The following is an 18,258-nucleotide window of genomic DNA, read 5'->3' on the forward strand; positions in this document are numbered from 1 at the left end:
GTAACAAGTGTAAACATTATAAAATAAAAAAGGTTGGACGGCTGCTCGTTTCCTCTTTTGCTTGGTGGGTTCAAAAGCATCTGGGCTTAAAATGGCCCATAATGTAATATAAGTGCATACAGAGCAGGATCCAAGTTATTACTGAGTGGGATTTACTCCCTCTAATAACCACAGGGATTTACATTATGGCTGAGTGACATGCACACATGAGAAGCACTCTGTGAAGGGAAAGTGCTCCTGAATTTGATGTCTTTAAAGCCTGGCTGGCCACCACAGGCACAGGGACTCAACCACAGCCAAGGCTGCACCACACTGCAGCACAATGGCAGAGACCACACAGCCAGCTCTCAAAGGCAGCGCTGTACTCAGTGTGCACAGCACCTGCCCTGGGCTGGGGCTGGGACAGGGCACAGGGCATCTCTCCCAGCCAGGGAGCCCAGCCCCATTCCCAGCTCATCCCCACCAGGCACCACCGGTCCTTGGCAGCATTCCCTGATGGCTCCTGGAACTGCTCCCTCGCCTAATCTGTGTCTTTGTACTTCCCATTAGTCCTTTCCCAGCACTACTGCTGGGCCTGGGCTCCTGAGGAGAATTTTCCTGCTCTGGTGACAGATGCACAGAGCAGAACTGAGAGGCTGGAGCACTCCTCTGACCAGAAAATGCTCTGGCAACTGGGTCCCGGCAGCGTGGCACAGGCAGGGGGCTGCAACCAAACCCTCCCTGGGTCAGCCCCTATGGAAAATGATCATTACAGGAAGGGCTCTTGTCCTTCAATCACACTGTATTATTTATGACCTAATGATTGCCCATTGACTAGCAGGGATTATACATTCCTGAAGATGTTTCTGGGTGAATGAAAGGGCATTAACCTCATTATTATCACGTCCATGCTCATCAGAGGCCATTAGTAGCTTCCTCTCAGCTCCCTGGGCTCCAGTGCAACTCTCTGGTGTCATTTGCTGCCTGTCACCTGCTGTCCTACACGCCTGCCCTGGCTCTGTCTCCAAACATGGGGCCCATTGCCTCATCTCAAACCAGTTTTGGATGGAAAAATCCACTGGAGCTGGCTTTGACCTCAACACCCACCTCTGTGCAAAAGGCTGGAATAAGAATTTGCTCCTGGCTAAATATCAGCCCACATGGTAAAAATAATTTATTTTTTAATAATTAAGATGATGGGCTATAAATGAACGTTTGCTTTGCTGAGCTCTGGGAATTCGCAAGGAACATTTTGAGCAAGAAAAATTTTTAAAATTAAAACCTTCCTCTCCTCTTCTTTTCTGCCACTCCTCTTACACTCTGTCCCTAGAGATGGTACTGCTCTCCTTCCCACACTTAAATCATAAAAAGCAACACCTAAACACAACATATTTAGGAAATGCTAACAACATTGTCCTTATCTCACTAGCTCTGAAAGACTTCATCTGGACAGGTTAAGTTGTCCTGTTCCCCTGCATCTCCTGTTCCTGTGCTGCTTCACACCTCTTGCCTGTCTTCTTTTTATTCACACTCTTTAATTTGTGTTCCACGAAATCTGTACCCACACTACTTTCCAAACACAAAGAGAAAAACTTTTCAAAAATCAGGTTCTTGCCTGAATGTTCTCCATTTCCTTCATGGTTCAAAATATTTAATTCTGAGACAACCAGTCATCCTTCTCTTTCTCTCAGCTGCCAGCAGCTGCTGCAAATCTTCTGTGCCACTTCCCAATGCACTTCAAATCCTCCCAGACCCCAGAAAAGAAACAGACACTTGTACAAAACCAATAATGCATCAATATGCTTTTGGCTGTTGCAATCTTTACATCTGCACTGCTGGAGATGAATATCCAGTTTTTTTTTAATCTATAGACTCTGGCCTGTGGAATAAAGCCAGGACCACTAAAATAAGGAAGCAGAGAAAACACAAGCAGAATGGAAAAAGCAATTGAACATGCTATAAACTTAGAATCAGATGAAAGCTAATTATGGCCACGCTCACTGAAAAGATAAGGACACAGGGAGGGAGATAGACTTATTAATTATTTGTGTTATGGCAGCACTTAGAAGCCCCAATCCTTTATCTGGGACTAGCTGTACTATACACTGCAAACACTTAGATGTATCTTTGGGTAGTGGTACAGAGTTTTAAGGAAAATGTGCAAATGCTCTCTGCCTTCACCTTCAGCAGCTTCTGGTTTGTTAATGCTTTTAAAGGAACCTGAGTCCACCATCAGACTCATTCTGAGCAGCTCACAGGATGGTTTAATTGGTCAAATAACAAATAATTCAGCATGAAGGCAGCCTGCACTCCAGGCTGAGCTGGGCATACCCCAGGAAACCCCCAAAGTGGGCATGAGCTGCATCCACTGCCATCCTCATCCCCTGGCATGGGGGACAGGACGCTCACTGCTGCCAACAGAGACGTTTCATTCTCATTGACTCTGTGCAACTTTGATTGCTTTTCTAATTAAGATACATTTTATGGTAATCTACCAAGCCCCTTAGACTAAATCACTCACTTAATCTGTTGTTAGTGCCCATATGTTTACAGCTTTCCAGCCTGCTGCAGCATATTTGCTTTGCCACAGCGCCGGGGAGCGTCGGTGACAGATGAGGCACAGCAGAGCCCTTCAGGTGGCACAGGGCTCTGCCACCCACCCAGCCTGTGCAGGGACAGAGGGACAGACAGCCCTGACACACACACAGCAGCCTGGAAAAGAGAGGAGAGGGAAGGCACAGCACTGCAGATACCCCATGCTGATCACCTGTCTCTGTCTCTACAGATGAGCTTAGCACATCTTTCTCATTTCCTTTTCTTTCCTCGCCTTTTTTCTTTTTTCCTCCAAAATAAGAGATGGCACACAACAGGGGAGGACGGCTGAAGAGTTTCACATTACTGTCACGTCTCTGGCCTCAGAGCTCAGTTACCAGAGTTTCACTGCAGGTGCAAGGGCTCTTTGCAACCTTTTGGTCACATCCCCAAATTGAGGACAGGCAGAGCCAGACCCTCCATCTGCACTGGACACTGAAGGAAATAAAGGCTGAGCAAACTCCACGGTTCTACAGGGAGTGTGTCCCCAGCCCCAGCATCACCTGCAGCCCAGACACACCCATGGGCCCCTCCAGCATCCTCAGGGCTGGCACAGAGAGGAGCTCCTGTCCCCTGGGCTCCCCAGCCACCCTGCCCCTGTGCGCAGACACGGCTGCAGCGCTGGCAGGCAGCAGCTCCATCTCTTATCTCACAGCAGCTCCTGCTCTGCCTCTGCATGGGGGAGCAGGGATGCACTGAGCAGAAATGTGGCCCTCCCCTGTTCCCAATCCATGGCACGGCTCCTGCATCCCACAGTGGTACCTCAAGCCCAGGAGGACACAGAGACCCCAGCTCTGCTCAGACCAGCTGGGCTGAGTCTCCAGCCCACCGTGCAAAAACAAGCCAAATTCACAATGTTTGAAACTACTTCAGGGAAAGAGAGCCCACAAGCAAAATCAGGAAAAACCAAACTCCAGGTTAGTTGGTTGTTATCAACCATCCTATGTTAATGGAAAAATTCCCTGGAAAAAAATGGTCATATAGTTCTACAGGAACTCTTAATCAAGAGTAACATGAAGAATAAAGTACCACCTGCAATCACCAGCACTGACAGGCAGCTGCCACCCAATATCAATACAAATACCTTTCCCCCTGCAGAGTTTCTATTGATCTGAGCAGGATCAACAGAGGTGAGGAAAGTACTCATTACATCCAAGGACCTGGCTAAAAAAGGAGTATCAGACATTCAGAAGGAGTCAGATATTTAAGAAACCAATTTTTTAAAGGGTTTATGGAATTTCTCTAGGAATTGTTTGAGCTGCTAAAGGAGCAGCCAGAAAGACAGGTCTCAAAGGAAATGAAGGTCCTGGGATCCAAACACCCCTAAAACAATGTTTCAAACCCTGACACACCTCCTAGCAGGGGACACTGAGATCTCCATCCCACTGGCACAAATCTCAAATTTTCAGTGCCAAGGCTTGCAAAGCACCATGCTGTGAACCTGTCCCTGCAGTTGCACCAAGCCCAGTTTGCACATCAGCCTGAAGTCATCTTGCAGAGTGGGTATCACACTCCTGGGGAGGGGATGGAGGCTGCTCCAAGGTCTGAGAGCTGAGGGTGGTTGGTGGTACTGGGCTGGGGAGCAGCTGCCCCAGACCTGCTACCACCAATTGGTGGAGATGAAAGATCACTGCACATTGCAGCATGAGGATGGGCAAAAGGACAGAGACAAAACCCCATGGACACAGAGGACTTCTGTATGTATGACATGATGAGCAGGGCAAGCTCTCCTGTCCCCCTGAGTTTGTGTCAGCCATACCCTGTAGAGATGTGGGGCTGATGGGATCATTTCTGCTCAGCCAAAAGCTCCTCTGCCAAGAGAAAGCCTTGCAGCAAAATACTTAACCACATTTTCACTTTGTGCCTTAAGTCCCCTGGCTGCTGGCAGACTGCCCTCAGGAACAGGGATGAGACTTGCCCCTGCCTGCAGTCCAAACAGCCATTTCAAGCCACTTTTCCTGCTTCAAAGCTATTAGGATGAGATCAACTGCCTTCCTTAACAAACCGCAACCTGGCTTCAGGACAGTCTGGCACCCCTGCTATGATGAGTTATATGGCACAGAAAAACCAGGCCTTTAGGTTTGCAGGGTAGGAGCAGGAGCTGTGCTTTCAGCCACCTCCCCTTCTGGGTCACCCAAACATGTTCCTTGCTCACCTCAAGGGCTGCACTGAGCCAGATACCAGGGCTGAGCAAAGTTAGAAATGCCCAATGCTGTCCTCAGCCAGGCAGGATCATGCTTAGAGAGTGTGTGAGATGGGCACTGCTCAGACACTCATGCCCTCCACACCTGAGGAGCTAAAGGACTGTGAAAAAGACAATTATAGTTGTGTCCCTTGTTCTCTGACATGGTGGCACACGGCACATCTCATGTGCCACGTTTTCAGTGCCAAGCACACACATTCAATCCATGCAGCTGCTCTGAATATGTGTAGGGTCCTTATGAAACAGCAATCACAAAAACACCAGAAAGCCTCTGAACTGAGTGCCCATTAACTCCATTTTCAGGAACAAAGCACATGGGTTTGCCTGTGGAGTGCCCTGGCTGCCTGTGGGATGCTGGTGCCCAGCATCAGCTCAGCCAGGGCACAGACCCAGCAGAGCCCAGGAGCCACTGCTGAGGGCACACCACCAAATATTCCCATCAGCTGCTCTTCAAGCAGGTGAGAAGGCACATGAACTATTACATTAAAAAAAAAAAAAAAAAAAAAAAAAAGGAGAGGGTGATGGATAATTAAAGCTGTCCAAAAGCAGCTTAAAATGACTAAGCAGTTATTGCTAATCTGAAATTTCTCTCTGATTTTACAAGAGTTTAGCTTGGGCTTACACAACATCCTTACCTTCTCCTGTGGGTTTAATAAACTCAGTTACAGCCTTCTAACATCTTATTAAAGTACACTTCATATATCTATTAGCATACCCTGGTGTCATGAGAGTAGCAGACTATTCTAGGTTTAATCTGTTGATTTTCTGAGCAGATATATACTCAAACATGCTCTCATAGCAGCTCCAACTTGTGCTACAGCTGGAGTTCTTAAAGACTTCTGGAGCACCAAAGCTATTGATTCCCATGGATACGGCTCAAGCATGAGAGAACTGAAGTGTCAATAAATTAATCAGTATAATGCTGCAAACTCAAGTACTAGGTAGTCTGAAAGTATTAAAGCTATACATCTTGTTTTCCTCAGCCCATTACAGCCCCTGACTTGTGCTGCCTGGAAAGCTCACCAGGAGCTGTGATGGGAAGAGAGAAATAACTGCACCTTGCTGTTATTCACAGGTAACAAGGAGGTCTCCAAGTTAAACAAGAGGGCTGAGGAATGAGGCTGCTGAGCTGTAAAAGCCAAGGCAGGGAGCAGAAAGTCAGAGCAACAGTCTATTGACCTGTACTAATGATGTCACACTGTGAAAAGCAAGCTATTTTCGTAATTAAAGGTTTTCTTTATTTCATTAACATATTTTGATGAGGAACATGTTGCTGCCAAGCTGTCATGCTTTAGATTGATCTAAGGTAATAGGCAGGCAGATTTCATACTTCAGCTTGATCAATATTAAATAGCTCTTACTGATTTTTTTTCTATCAAATATTGCAGCATTATTTTGGAGGCACCTTTGATTTAAAATGCCAGAAGGAACACAATAAATAAGAATTCCTTTTCCCTTTAATCATCATTGTTCATGTTTCTGCAGTAAAATGAAGTGCAAAACAAGTTTTCAAAGCAGCCATCCCTCTCTGCAAAGCCAAATACAAACTGAAAATATTTCAACGTATCTAAAAATCACAGAACAGTTTGGCTCAGCATGAGACCACAAAGAAGCCAAGCCTAAACACAATTTTATGGGCTTCACAATTCCTGAAACACCCCACTTCTCCCCCAGCCCGTACAGTTACACAAATAAATAGAGATGCATATAACTTACCGGAGCAAATATCACCATACACATTTACAAAAGGATTTATAATCCAACTTGCGTCTCCTGAAATAAAGCAAGGTTTGTCTCATACTAAAAATAAAGGCTCCCAAAAGCTTCTCACAGGAGAGAGAGAGAGAGAGAGAGAGGGAGGGAGGGAGCAAGCGAGCATCAGCTCCTTGCCTCGCTTTTTATGAAGCAAATAAGGAGAGCAAGAAAATCAATGCTGAGAGAAAGTGAGATGATATACCAATCAGGCAGCAGCCTCAGACTTGTTTGCAGAGGGATGGCAAAATGCTCATATTATTAGACACTGACTACACACAGCCTGGGTGGAGAAACCATTTCCCCTCAGTGAGGGGCTGATTGCTTTGTGCTGGTGCAGGTACCACCGTGGTGGGCTGGGAGATGCAGCCCCTTCCCACCCACAGCTGGTGCAGCATTGCCTTGGCACTCCCGTGTGCTCCACAGAAAAGAACCAGCCCACAGTTTTGGGCTAAAGTTGAAAAAAGCCTGGAGAGCCTCCAAACTGTCATTGGAGCAGTGCTTCTTCATTGTGGGGTTTGGGGCTGCTTGGACTCTGTTACATTTTGAGATGCCTTTCACTGCACCTCAGACAGCTGCCCTGCAGCTGCAGCAAGGAGCCCATGCAGAAAGGGGAAAAGACTCCTCAAGTCTCCCAGACCTTCATGTGGGCTGAGCTCACCCTGTGCTTGCACAGGACCAGACCTCCAAAGCATCCTCCTGGAATCTGAGCTTTTGTCCCTTTTTGTGTATCAGAGAAAACCAGTGGGAAACCCATGGGTTGCCCTGCAGCAAGAGGGAAAATTTCTGTGCTCTTAATGCACCCAAACAAAACCTTTGCCATGCCACATGTGTGTTGGGAGGAGGAGGATGTATCAGGGCATGAGCTCAGGCACCTGTTTGTGATGCATCAGTGGCAGCCAAACACCACTTCTTTGGGAAGGTGCCACATTTGCTCCCCCCAGCAGCTACACAGACACAAACCCCACACCTTGGCACAGCAAACTTCCTTACAAGAGGGCTTCAGGCCAGTCCCACATCTCCCTGCTCTGTGTTCAGGACATCAGCACGTTAAGAGCAGGAAGGGATCCATGGATCCCTTTTGGAAAGGTGTCAGCTCTGCACTTATCCATGCCCCAACACCACTCAGGGTAACCAAGACTAAACCATACTGAGCTGTTTACTGATCAGTGCTGAGCTGAGCACTGTTTTACTCTCTTTTCTACCCACAGCATCAAACATTTGCAAATACATGCGACATAAGGCAGATTTCCCTTTTATTAGGAGACAGAAGTTTCATGCTGGTATACAGATACACCTGTGGGGTGACAGCAGTTCTCTGCACTGCAAAATTGGAGCACAATTGCTTTTCCCCAGGGGCTTGTGATTTACAGCAAATGCTGGAATTCACAGGGAAAATCCTGGGAAGACAAAAGCAAGGAGGCTGAATTCATCTGATAATAGAGTTTATCTGTGGGGGGCTGGCACTTCTAGCACAATCCAGGTGCAGAGGAGGCTCTGACAACTCTTTATGAGCCTTTCCCACAAGCAGGAGCTGCACAGCCAGGCTGACAGATGTCACTGCTGTGGATGTGGCCCTGTGTTTCCAGCAGACACAGCCTGGTGCTGGTGGATGCTGTAATGAGGAGATGCTGTGATGCTCAGAGAGTTCCTCAGGCTGGAGCACTGCTCTGCTGCGTGGTGCATTTTAACACACACAAAAACATTCACCAGCTACCTGCACACTGCCTGAGCCCCAGCCATGAAGATTAAACACCACAGTGACTCTGGTTTGCAGAGCTGGGCAGCATTTGCCTCCCCCTGCACTGGGAGCAGCCCTCTGAAGCCTCACCGATGCAGGCAGAGCTGCACACTGCAGTCACATTCACACTCCACGTGGTCAAAGGTGACCAAGGAAAGGACCACACCAAACCCACCACCCACTGCATCAGCACAGTGATGCTGGCTCTCCCACAGCCCTGGGAGCTCCTATCCAGCCTGTGGGTGCACATGGGTGGAGGATGGCAGGAGGATACCCAGCTTGCCTCAGCTCCCCAGCTGCTGCTGCTCACTGCTCCTGGCCTTCTTCACTGCATTCAGCTCTCCAGCTGGCACCCAAATGTGCTGTATCTCATGGTGAGCAGCCTCTTGCTGCAAGGTGTGAGAGTAAGTGAAATGCAAACACCTCTCGTTTCCTTTTCCAGTGAGAAAATTTATTTTCCCTTCCCACAGTTAACAACTGCTTACTCAAATTCACTAAAGTCTTCTGAAAACTTTGAAAAACATACATCAAGAGAGTTTTGCTGAGCTGAGAGCTGCCATGTCTCAGCCCTCTAAAATATGTGTGCACCTGGGCACCTGTGTGGGATGTAGGGATGCAGCTTTAGCACAATGGGTTGCAGCAGAGAAGGACCTGTTCTGGCACACACCTCCTCCAAATAACAGTAAAACAGACTCCACAGGATACAGAAACCAAGGGCTGCTTTTTTTCCCTACCTGGTAACACACCATGAGTGCTGTGGATCAGTTCTAACACTGCTGAAAAAATGAACGTGCTGGGGTTTGCTGACAAGGCAAAACACTTGTCAGGCTGCAGCAGACCCTGCAGCACTGCAGCCTGGTCCTTTCTCCAGCTTTATCAGATTCCTTTTCAAAAATTCATCTGAAACACTGGATGGGGCACTCAGCATCACCAAGCACAAGAGGAGCTGCTGCCAAACCAGCACTGCTATGCCATGTCTCTGTGCTGTAATTTGTACTTCTTTTACTTTTTTACTTCAGAGCTTTTTACTTCAGAGTTTTGAGTTAGGAGTTCCAAAGCAAACTAAAAATCTCCTGGGATTTAAGCCCCAAACTACTTTAGGTACTACTGAAAAGCAGTGTGCATCTAACAGATTTGCAGCATCTTTGTGCAAGGTTCATGGCCAGTGCTGCTGAAAGGAATGCAGTGACACCAGCAGCAGGACAGGCAGCCTGGGGAGAGAGAGACTTGTCCCTGGATACAGCAGGGCTCAGGGGAGGCATCTGCATGAGGACAGCTCAGAATTACAGAGGCTGGAAAGGACCCCTGAGATCACTGAGCCCAATTAATGCAGCACTGCCAAGTCCACAACTAAACCACATCCCTAAGCAGCACACACACAATGTTTGAACAGGGACAGAGGCTCCATCGCCTCTCTGGGCAGCCTATTCCAATGCTTGGCCACGCTTTCAGTGAAGAAACTTTTCCTAATATCTGGCTCCCCACCACTCTTTGCTGTCTGTTCCCACCATGCCCCAACCCAGCACAGAGTATCCACCACCACACAGGCACCAACTGCCCTTAGAGCCTCTCACTGCTCCACTGCTTTATTCTTAACATGCTTGGTCACATTATCCCTGTTCATGCCTGCTCCTGTGTGTGTGTGCAGAGTTACAGACACCTCTAAAATCCCACACTCACTGTGGAGATGGAGTTTCATCAGTCTAGTCACGGAGCACCTGAGCTGGAGCTTTTCCACATCAGGGTCCTCACCTTGCCCAAGGCTGGATTTCACCCTCTGCCCAGGTAAAGCCAGGAACAGGCAGCACCACCAAAGGCCCTTTGGACCATGCTACTGCTTTGGTGCCCACTCCACATTTGGAAAAGTTAATTAATAACATTAAAGTGTCCATCCCACCTGTGCTGCAGAGAAAGCATCAATCAGGGCAGCAGAGGTGTCCGAGAAGGCTGGAGCCTGACAGAGGGGCTGGAGCCCCAGCTGGGAGAGGACGGCTCCTACCTGGAGCTGCTGCTGTGAGCCACCCACCAGCACAGGGAATATTAAGATAGGCTGCCCGTTTGCCAGCAGAGATTTTCACATTTCCCTCTCAATCTTTATTTAAATTTGGGAAGACAGAAAATTAACAAAGTCTGAGATCTATAACAGGAAACCATTTGTTTTTCTTGTGGAAATGGAACATTTCCTAATGAACTTCCCCTCCCCCTGTGCCACTCAGATCCGGATGCAAATATTGCTGCGAGTTTATCAATCTGGGCTTGTTTCACGCAGTTTGCAATGCTAATGAGTAAACCAATTTTGACATATTATGTAAGCCAGTTTCTGAAACAGAGATTCTTGGCAGGCCAAATGTAAACACAGACACCCTCTTGCATCCAATTTAAATGAGCATGTTGCTGAAAGCACTAAGGGCTTGATTCTGTTGACTTATTCCTGATTTACTCCAGTGGAAAAAAAAAGGTGGGGGGGAGAAGGGAAAGAAAACTAACAAAAATACCCCTTCAATTCAATTCCTAGTGCAGCAGCAATTTGCAAAATGGATCTAATTTTGTAGCAAGGAAATGTGCTGGAATAAGCTAATCCAGGGTGGTGACTTGGGCACTGTGTGAGCATCAGCACAGCACACGCCTGGGAGCACACATGCCATTCCAGATGGAACTGAGGGGAGAGATGACAGCTCTGCTCTCCCTCATCCCCCCGAGCCAAAATTAGGTCCAGGTAGTGGCCCATGGGTTGGACCTGCCCCAGAAGGTGACTCCTTCCAGCCCCTTGCTCTTCCAGCAGAGCACTGCAGAAGAATGATGCCTATGGGGGGAGCAGACACAGTCCAAGAGCAGCACCAGCTGCTTTGAGCTGCCCCTGTCCCTCACATAAGGGCCAGCAGGAACCCAGAACACACAGGAATATTTGTTTCAGCACACACTAAAAGTCTAAACTTCACCACATGTCCACATGTCCAAGTGTCCACATGTCCAGGTGTCAAGACCCCATGCACTACTCACTAGTACATCTGGCTCAACCTGGCAACAGGCCACAACACAGAAAGTCAGGCACTGATTAATGGATTATATCCACCTTTTAAAGAATAGCACCAGAAAAACATGCTGGAAGCAACACTTCGGATGGCAGACTGCAACAACCAGCAGAAAAACTCCCATTGACACAGGGATGAGCTGAAAGTCACAGGTGCAGAGGCAGGGGTAGAAAACAAAAAAAGAGAGGGGATACATTTTTAAAAGCCCCTAAAAAAAAAAAGCCTCTAGGAGAGAGAAGAACATGATTTTATTAAAGTGAGGAAGGGCTGAAATCAAGTCTTTCATTTGCACTTTTCCCAGCACCATCTGGAGCCCTTGCATCTGCCACAAGCACGGCGCATTTCTTCGACCAGGAGAACCAAACAGGGGGGAGGCAAAGCTGGAGGTGGCCTCTGCCCTGCTACCAGCTCTGGGCACCTGCACAGTGCCTTAAAACCGAAACACATGAGTGAATTTGAACTGTGATGCTCCTGCCATGACAGAGTAAAAGCAATAAAATCAGAGACATGTTGTGCTGTGAGGTCGGGTGTGCTGCCACAGAATGTATTTATTGAGAGTCAGAGATCCCACCAGGCACCAGAGCTGCAAAACATCACCTCACATTAAATTCCCTGCACAACATCACAGCCAGGATACCATTTATCATACCTGGATCTTTTACATGACAAGGTAAAGGAGAGCAAAAGGAAGAATACTTTTAATCTCCAAGCAAATATCCCATCCTGAGCTTTCAGTGGTGAAAGCAAACCTGAGAGTTCCTCCCTTTGTGCTGTGCTGCACTTTCAAGCTATGATCATAAGCAGCCAAATGCCACACATTTGTTGGCTCATTAAGTTTCACCCTGAAAGTTTAACAACTGCATATTTCTAAAGTAATTCACGTTTTTATGCCATAAGAGAAAACTTACTGCTGTCTAGACACAGAGGGGAAAAAAAAAGGACAGTGCTTGAAAGGAGGGCAGCAGACAAGGAAGCACCACTTGGGATGTGAACAACAGGGACATGAGGTGCCTGTACAGCCCCAGCACTGCAGGGCTGTGGAAGAGCAACAAAACTGGGAAAAGAAGATACCCTGCAGATCTGAGGGACCTCACAGATTTTTGTGCAAGTCCAGCTCTTTGCCAGCCAACAAACACCCCCACTACCCACTCTGCCATCCCAGCACAGAGCCCAAGGTGGGAGAGAAGCCCAGAATCACATCACAGCATGGGCTCCCATCCCAGCAGGGAGATGAAGGCAGCAAGCAGCCAGTGCAGACTGATGTGCCATAGCATCCCCCCTCCATCCCTCCTGCTTATCTACACCTGGCACATTACAGCAACAGACAGGTAAATGGGGATTTAATTCCTAACATCTCATTTTTTACTGCAATTTTAAATGATTTGGAATAACTCCTGTGGTTAGAAGCCCAACTGTTATTCAGAGTTAGTCAATTTGGAAAGCCCTCACTGTCCACTCAAGCATCCCCTGGATTCCTCATGCTCAGAAGAGTGTTACTGCCATTCCCTCATTCCTAGTGCTTTCTGCATTTTTAAAGCATTTTCCCATTTCTGCATGTCTTAAATACCAGATACTAAAACCATATAAAGAACAATCAGAAGGCCAAATGGATACTGACTGGATGATGAAAACAGCACGAAATAAAAGAGAATCAGATTATTTTCTGTTGTAATTTTTATAGCTATTTAACAGGAAGAATGGAAAAATCTAATTACTGTCAACTGTAAGTTTTCAGCTACCCAGCCAGCAGCGCGCTGTTATTAAACTACTGCATAATTGCCTCTTTTACTCTGCTTCCCACAGAAGTTGTGTTATTTCACTCATAGTTAAACTCATAATATTGGCTTCATAACTAATCCTGTCAATCGAAATCCCCAGGGGCTGGTGCAAGGATAAAAATAGCGAGGAATTGTTTCTTCCCTCAGCTTTTTTCAAAGGCCATTTCTGCAGGCACTGGGGCTGCAGCTGCCAAGGTGCCACCACTGGCCTGGGAATGCTGCTCCTACAACCCAAAGGAGCACAGAGGGGAGGGACAGGTCCTTCCTGCAGGGGATGCAGTCCCCTGTTTCCATCCCAGGAAGGGCCTGTCCTGCTCATCTCTCCCTGCTGACCCAGGCAGCTCAATTGAGGTATTTGATGCTGCATAGCTGAACCTGACCTCCAAGCCCAGCTGTGACTGCCCACCCTGGGGCTTCCTCCCAGCCCTGAGGTTGAGGTTCACTCACAAAGCCTAAAAACACAGGTTTACATCTTCCCCAAAAACTGGGACAGAGTCTTACTTAAAAAACCCCACCAAGGCACTCAGCTACCTCTTCAAGCATCAAAGATACACACTAAAATGTCTGTTGGGCTCCAGGATCCTAAAGGTCTCCTCCAGAATAAATGATTCTGTTCTTTGAGTAAAATTTGTCTATGCACTTATAAGAAGCTGCAAAAAAGCACCAAATTTTCAGCCATCCAAATAGTTAAGCTCTGTCTGAAGTCTTACTTGTTTCCTGACATCCTGGATTGATGTCCCTTGCTAGTTCATGGCATGGTCCTTTCCTGGAGATGGCACTGGGTTTGCTGTAGAAGACACAGCCAGGGTCTCCTGCTCTCTCCTCCAGCATGTCCTTCCTTCCTTGTGGGATATTCCTCTTGCCCAGGACACAGAGGGCCCAAACTCACTGTCCAGCTCAGGTTTGGGATGAGGTGGTAGGGCTGGAAGGGGTGAGGGAAGACAGATTTGACCTCACGCTCATCCCTACAATCTGTCTCTCTGGAGACAACAACCCTGTGCTGGGGTTGCTCCCTTGTGGGCACACACAGAAACTGCTGAGAGCTGGCAAGGAAAAGCTGGGAAATAACACATTTCCCAAAGTGGTGTCCCAGAGGAAGATGCCCATGCCAGGAGGGACCCAGTGCCAGGGCCCTGCGTGCACCTGGACCAGCTCCAGAGTAATCTCTCTTGCCTGGAGGAGCCTCTCCCTGTGCTGGGCTGACACACACAGACAAGAGCACGGAGCACATCAGCACACTCACTGCACCACCAGGTCCATGTGGGAATCAAGGGAGAGTGGTTCATCTGAGGGGTTTTTCCTCCTGGGAGCACCACCAACCCACCTACTACAGCCAGAGATGGGGATACAGCATCCCAGTCTTCACTCAGCCTGCTCCTGGAGCCATCCAACAACAGCAGTGTCCATCAACACAGGAGTGAGAGAAATAGAGCACCAGTTTAAAAATGTGTAAAATAAAGATTGCTAACCCTTTCTCCCACCGCACAGCAAGGATGGACCAGCCCAGCACAATGTTCTGTAGCCGCACAGGAAACTGCTGCCTCCCATGCAAGGCTGAGACAATCTGACCAGAACTCCAGAGGGGCCTCAGGGTTAAAAATCCCTTGTGTGCCCTATCAGAGCCCTCAGGGAAGACAGCTCTTCCCTGAGCTGCATTACTCTGTTCTCCCCCATCACTAAACTTGCTTCGCTTTAAGACAAGAAGATGGAAAAATAATTTTTGCCATTGCTTGGGCAGCCAAGCAGCACCGCGGTGCTCCCAGGCAAACCAGGAGAGCTCCCACCACGTCCGGCCTGGAGAGCCCTGGTGCTCTCAAGGGTTGGGGACTTGGCTGACAGACCTGTCTGACAGAGAATAGAGATTTAAAATAAACACGGCCCAACACAGTGTTAGATTTCTCACCCATGGTGTTTGTGCAAATGAACCCTCAGGCTGAAGGATCTCCCTGCTCAGAAAGCCGCAAAGACACAGAGAAGCTGTGTTATGGCCAAAGTCACCCTGGTGGTGGCACTGCCAATGAGGTGCCACCTCCCTGCAGCCAGCAGAGCCCACAGCCTCAGCTGTGCCAGGCATGGCAAGGACACAGGAGGGAAGCACCAACACACCAGGGCTGAAGCAAACCCACCAGTGTGACTGAGAACTGTCCCTGTGTCCAAGTACAGGAGGAGAATCAAAGACAAACAAGGTGAACTGAGGCTGCCAGGCACAGGACCAGCAAAATCTCCTCTTGTTCCTACAAGTGTTGGTGATGGCACAGCACACAGAGGAGCTCATAGTGACAAAACAGATCTGCTGGCATGAGCCAGCCAGCCTCATTGGAGGAGACAATGTGTATGTGCCCTCTTTGGATGCTCAGCCAGGTCCTCAAGGAGAACATGGCAAAGCAACCACTCTTATAAACACTTTAATATCAAGATTAACTTTCTTGGGGTCTGATTCTTCAAAGATTCAAAACCTGCCAGAGCTCCCAATCTTCCTTCATCTTTTCTTGATTATACTGCTTGTGGTGTGTCCATTTAAAATTGTCAACTCTTCATCCTCAAAGAAGAGGAATGAGAGTGCCAGGCTGTCCTGTGATCCTCATGAAGTGACACTGTGTTTTGAGGAATTCCCATCAAACAGCAGGAGATCCTTCAGGATGAATCTGGAAGAGGAGAGCACAGGCTGTGTAAACAGTGGGTAAATCAAGGCCAGCTCAACTTTCCCATCTGCACAGTGACCCAAGCATGCAAGAAAACGTGTGCAGGGTCTCTGTATTCCCCAAATTAAAGTACTATGGATGAAAATGTATTACAATTGACTCATTGGTCAGGGAAATATGAAAAGGAAGAACATTACTGCTTCCATAAGTTCTAATTATCAGTGGATTTTAGATACAAGAGCAAAGCATTCAGCTTGCTACCTATTTTTCATTAAACATAGTTCAATCAAAGGAGCCATCAACTTTCCTAGATGGAAGCAATTAAGGAGAGCACAGGCTGTTGTGTTTGCAGTGGAGACAGGAGCCTTCCCCTTGGCAAATCATATGCTCCCAGATGCATCCAACCCACCAAAAGCTTCCAGCCAGCTGTTAGCCCAAGGCTTGTTCCCAGATGTGGGGCACCCTGCTGCTCCAGCAATCAACCCACCCACTGCTCCAGCTCCAGGGGATGTGCAAATCCCTCTCCCCTACATAACTGCATCCATTATGGGAACAAAACACAGCTGCTTCTGAGAAGGGCACACCACAGACCTGCCCCTGTGCCAGCACACAGGGGAGAGGAGATGTCTGTGTGTGCCCATCTCATTCTGCAAGATACTTGCACTCAGCTCTGTAATGGATGGACTTCTAGTCACACCTAAAGAAGCAGGTGGTCCTTGTAACACAACCAGGGACCACTGAAGAAACTCCACATGGAGAACAAAGCTGAAGGAAAGCAAGGGTTGGGCCATGTGGTGAAAGGTTAAACCTCTCCAACTGATATCCCCAAAAGTGCAAGTGGGGGATGCTGTGCTGAGTACATCCTCAGTTCTGTCTGAGACACATTGACTACCGTGTGTCGTCAGGTATCTTGCATTGTCCCGATGCTCAGAAAAATCAGTCATGCCCCTAACAGAAAGCAACACAGCCAATGCAAACAATGTCTTACCTGAATCACCATCAGCAAGGCTCTTCCAAACTCCAGCTTCAGGAAGGTCAGGGGCTGAGGTACTGTGTTTCCCCTGTGAACGAAGGTGAGTGGTGCATTTTTTAAGTCTCATGTAGGCACCCACACAAGTGCTTTAGGCTGACCTTCCCTGTGGCTTGCAGAAGAACTGTCCTTGTCCAACCAGCAGAAGTGCAAAGCAGCTCACTGTCCTTGGGCTTTTGCACATTTTGTGTGTGTAAGATTCAAATATTGGTTATTATTTCTTGAAATGAGAACCCCCCCAGAAGCAGCACTTGGTTTACATGGAAGACAACATTCTCCTGCACCAGTCATTTCCATTAAAGTATTCCACAAAAGTCTGGGTGTTTAGAACATGCTTGTTGGCAATTTATGCAAATCTAGTCTACAAATAATCTTGACAAATAATGCTGAGAGTGAATTTGAGCTGAGGCTGTCTGAGATCACAGGTGTTGGTTAGGTTATCAGACACAGTGGGTGGCATGTTAATGTGTTCACGTCCTAACTAGTGGGTATAAGTGAGAGGCTTGATCTACAACTGAAAGAAAAAACTGAAAGAAAAATTGAATATAGAGCACAACAGATATTGCTGAACAGATTCGCATGTGGGCACTTGATTTATCACAATGCCTACATAAATATGTATGGAGCAACTGTTTCAGAGAGGCCCCATGCATGGACAAGCCTGTAAAATAAGTTTTCTGATCTAAATATTAAAATTGGCCCTTGGCAAGTAATATAAATAATAGTCTCTTACAAAATCACTGTTTCAATTAATTTCACTGGCATCACCTTTATCTGTGCAAGAAGGAGAGAGAAGCATCAAACAGGCCTGAAAGCCAGCAAAATAAATTCAGAGTTAATTTCAAGAGGTCTGCTTGTCTCACAGTTCAGAAAATGCACCATGAGATGGAAAAACAGGTTTAAGTCCCATCTCTGCCAGGGTCTAATTTCTCTCTGTAGAAAAGTAGGATGTATTTCTTACAGCAAACACAAAGCATTTTCTCTAACTTCAACGAACAATCATTTTTTCTGAGCAGTTATATCAAACAACTTACATTTTTTTGCACACTCCAGTAGCTTTGTTTTACAGCAATTGTCATTGTTTAAAAAAAATTCCAACAAAATAAAAAAAAAGCAGCACCTTCCCCCTTCCTTAAACCTATTAGAAATGTCATTCACATTACCCTGTGGAAGTGAATTGAACTATTCCCAACAGCCACTCAAAAAATACATAATCACCATAATTACTGGTGGCATCTAATTAACATTCAGCTTCCTCTCCACAGCAGCTACAGCTGGACAATCCATTTATTTCAACCTAAAACTAATGCTCTCCTAATTATTCTCCATCTCACTGAGCATCCCACCTGTGCCCGTTTCCCCCGGCGGCTCCGTCTGGCACAGCCTGGGGAGCTCAGCCTGGAGCAGCCTTGCTAACAACTGCCCCATGCACACACAGGGACCTGCTCCCACTAATTACACAGCTCCTGGCTCTGCTGGCCTGCCTCACCAGGATTCACAGAAAAAGAA

At 47.4% G+C, this 18,258-nt stretch overlaps 1 protein-coding gene across 3 annotated transcripts in view; it reads right to left on the reverse strand.

The window, feature by feature from the left end:
- The window catches only part of SYNPR (synaptoporin), a 97,286-nt gene that overhangs the window by 34,942 nt on the left and 44,086 nt on the right, over positions 1 to 18,258 (reverse strand). Inside the window, exon 1 of one of the 3 annotated variants that reach the window (XM_058032014.1) lies at positions 15,534 to 15,700. The exons of 1 other annotated variant lie outside the window; for it this stretch is intronic. In XM_058032014.1, coding sequence (XP_057887997.1) covers positions 15,534 to 15,560 — 27 coding nt within the window. In that variant the 5' untranslated portion in view covers positions 15,561 to 15,700. Of the gene's footprint in view, positions 1 to 6,490; positions 6,759 to 15,533; positions 15,701 to 18,258 lie in introns of those variants that run through there. One more of the 3 variants, XM_058032015.1, reaches the window with a different exon arrangement.

Source organism: Melospiza georgiana, chromosome 11, assembly GCF_028018845.1.
Source record: "Melospiza georgiana isolate bMelGeo1 chromosome 11, bMelGeo1.pri, whole genome shotgun sequence".
Lineage (NCBI taxonomy): Eukaryota > Metazoa > Chordata > Aves > Passeriformes > Passerellidae > Melospiza > Melospiza georgiana.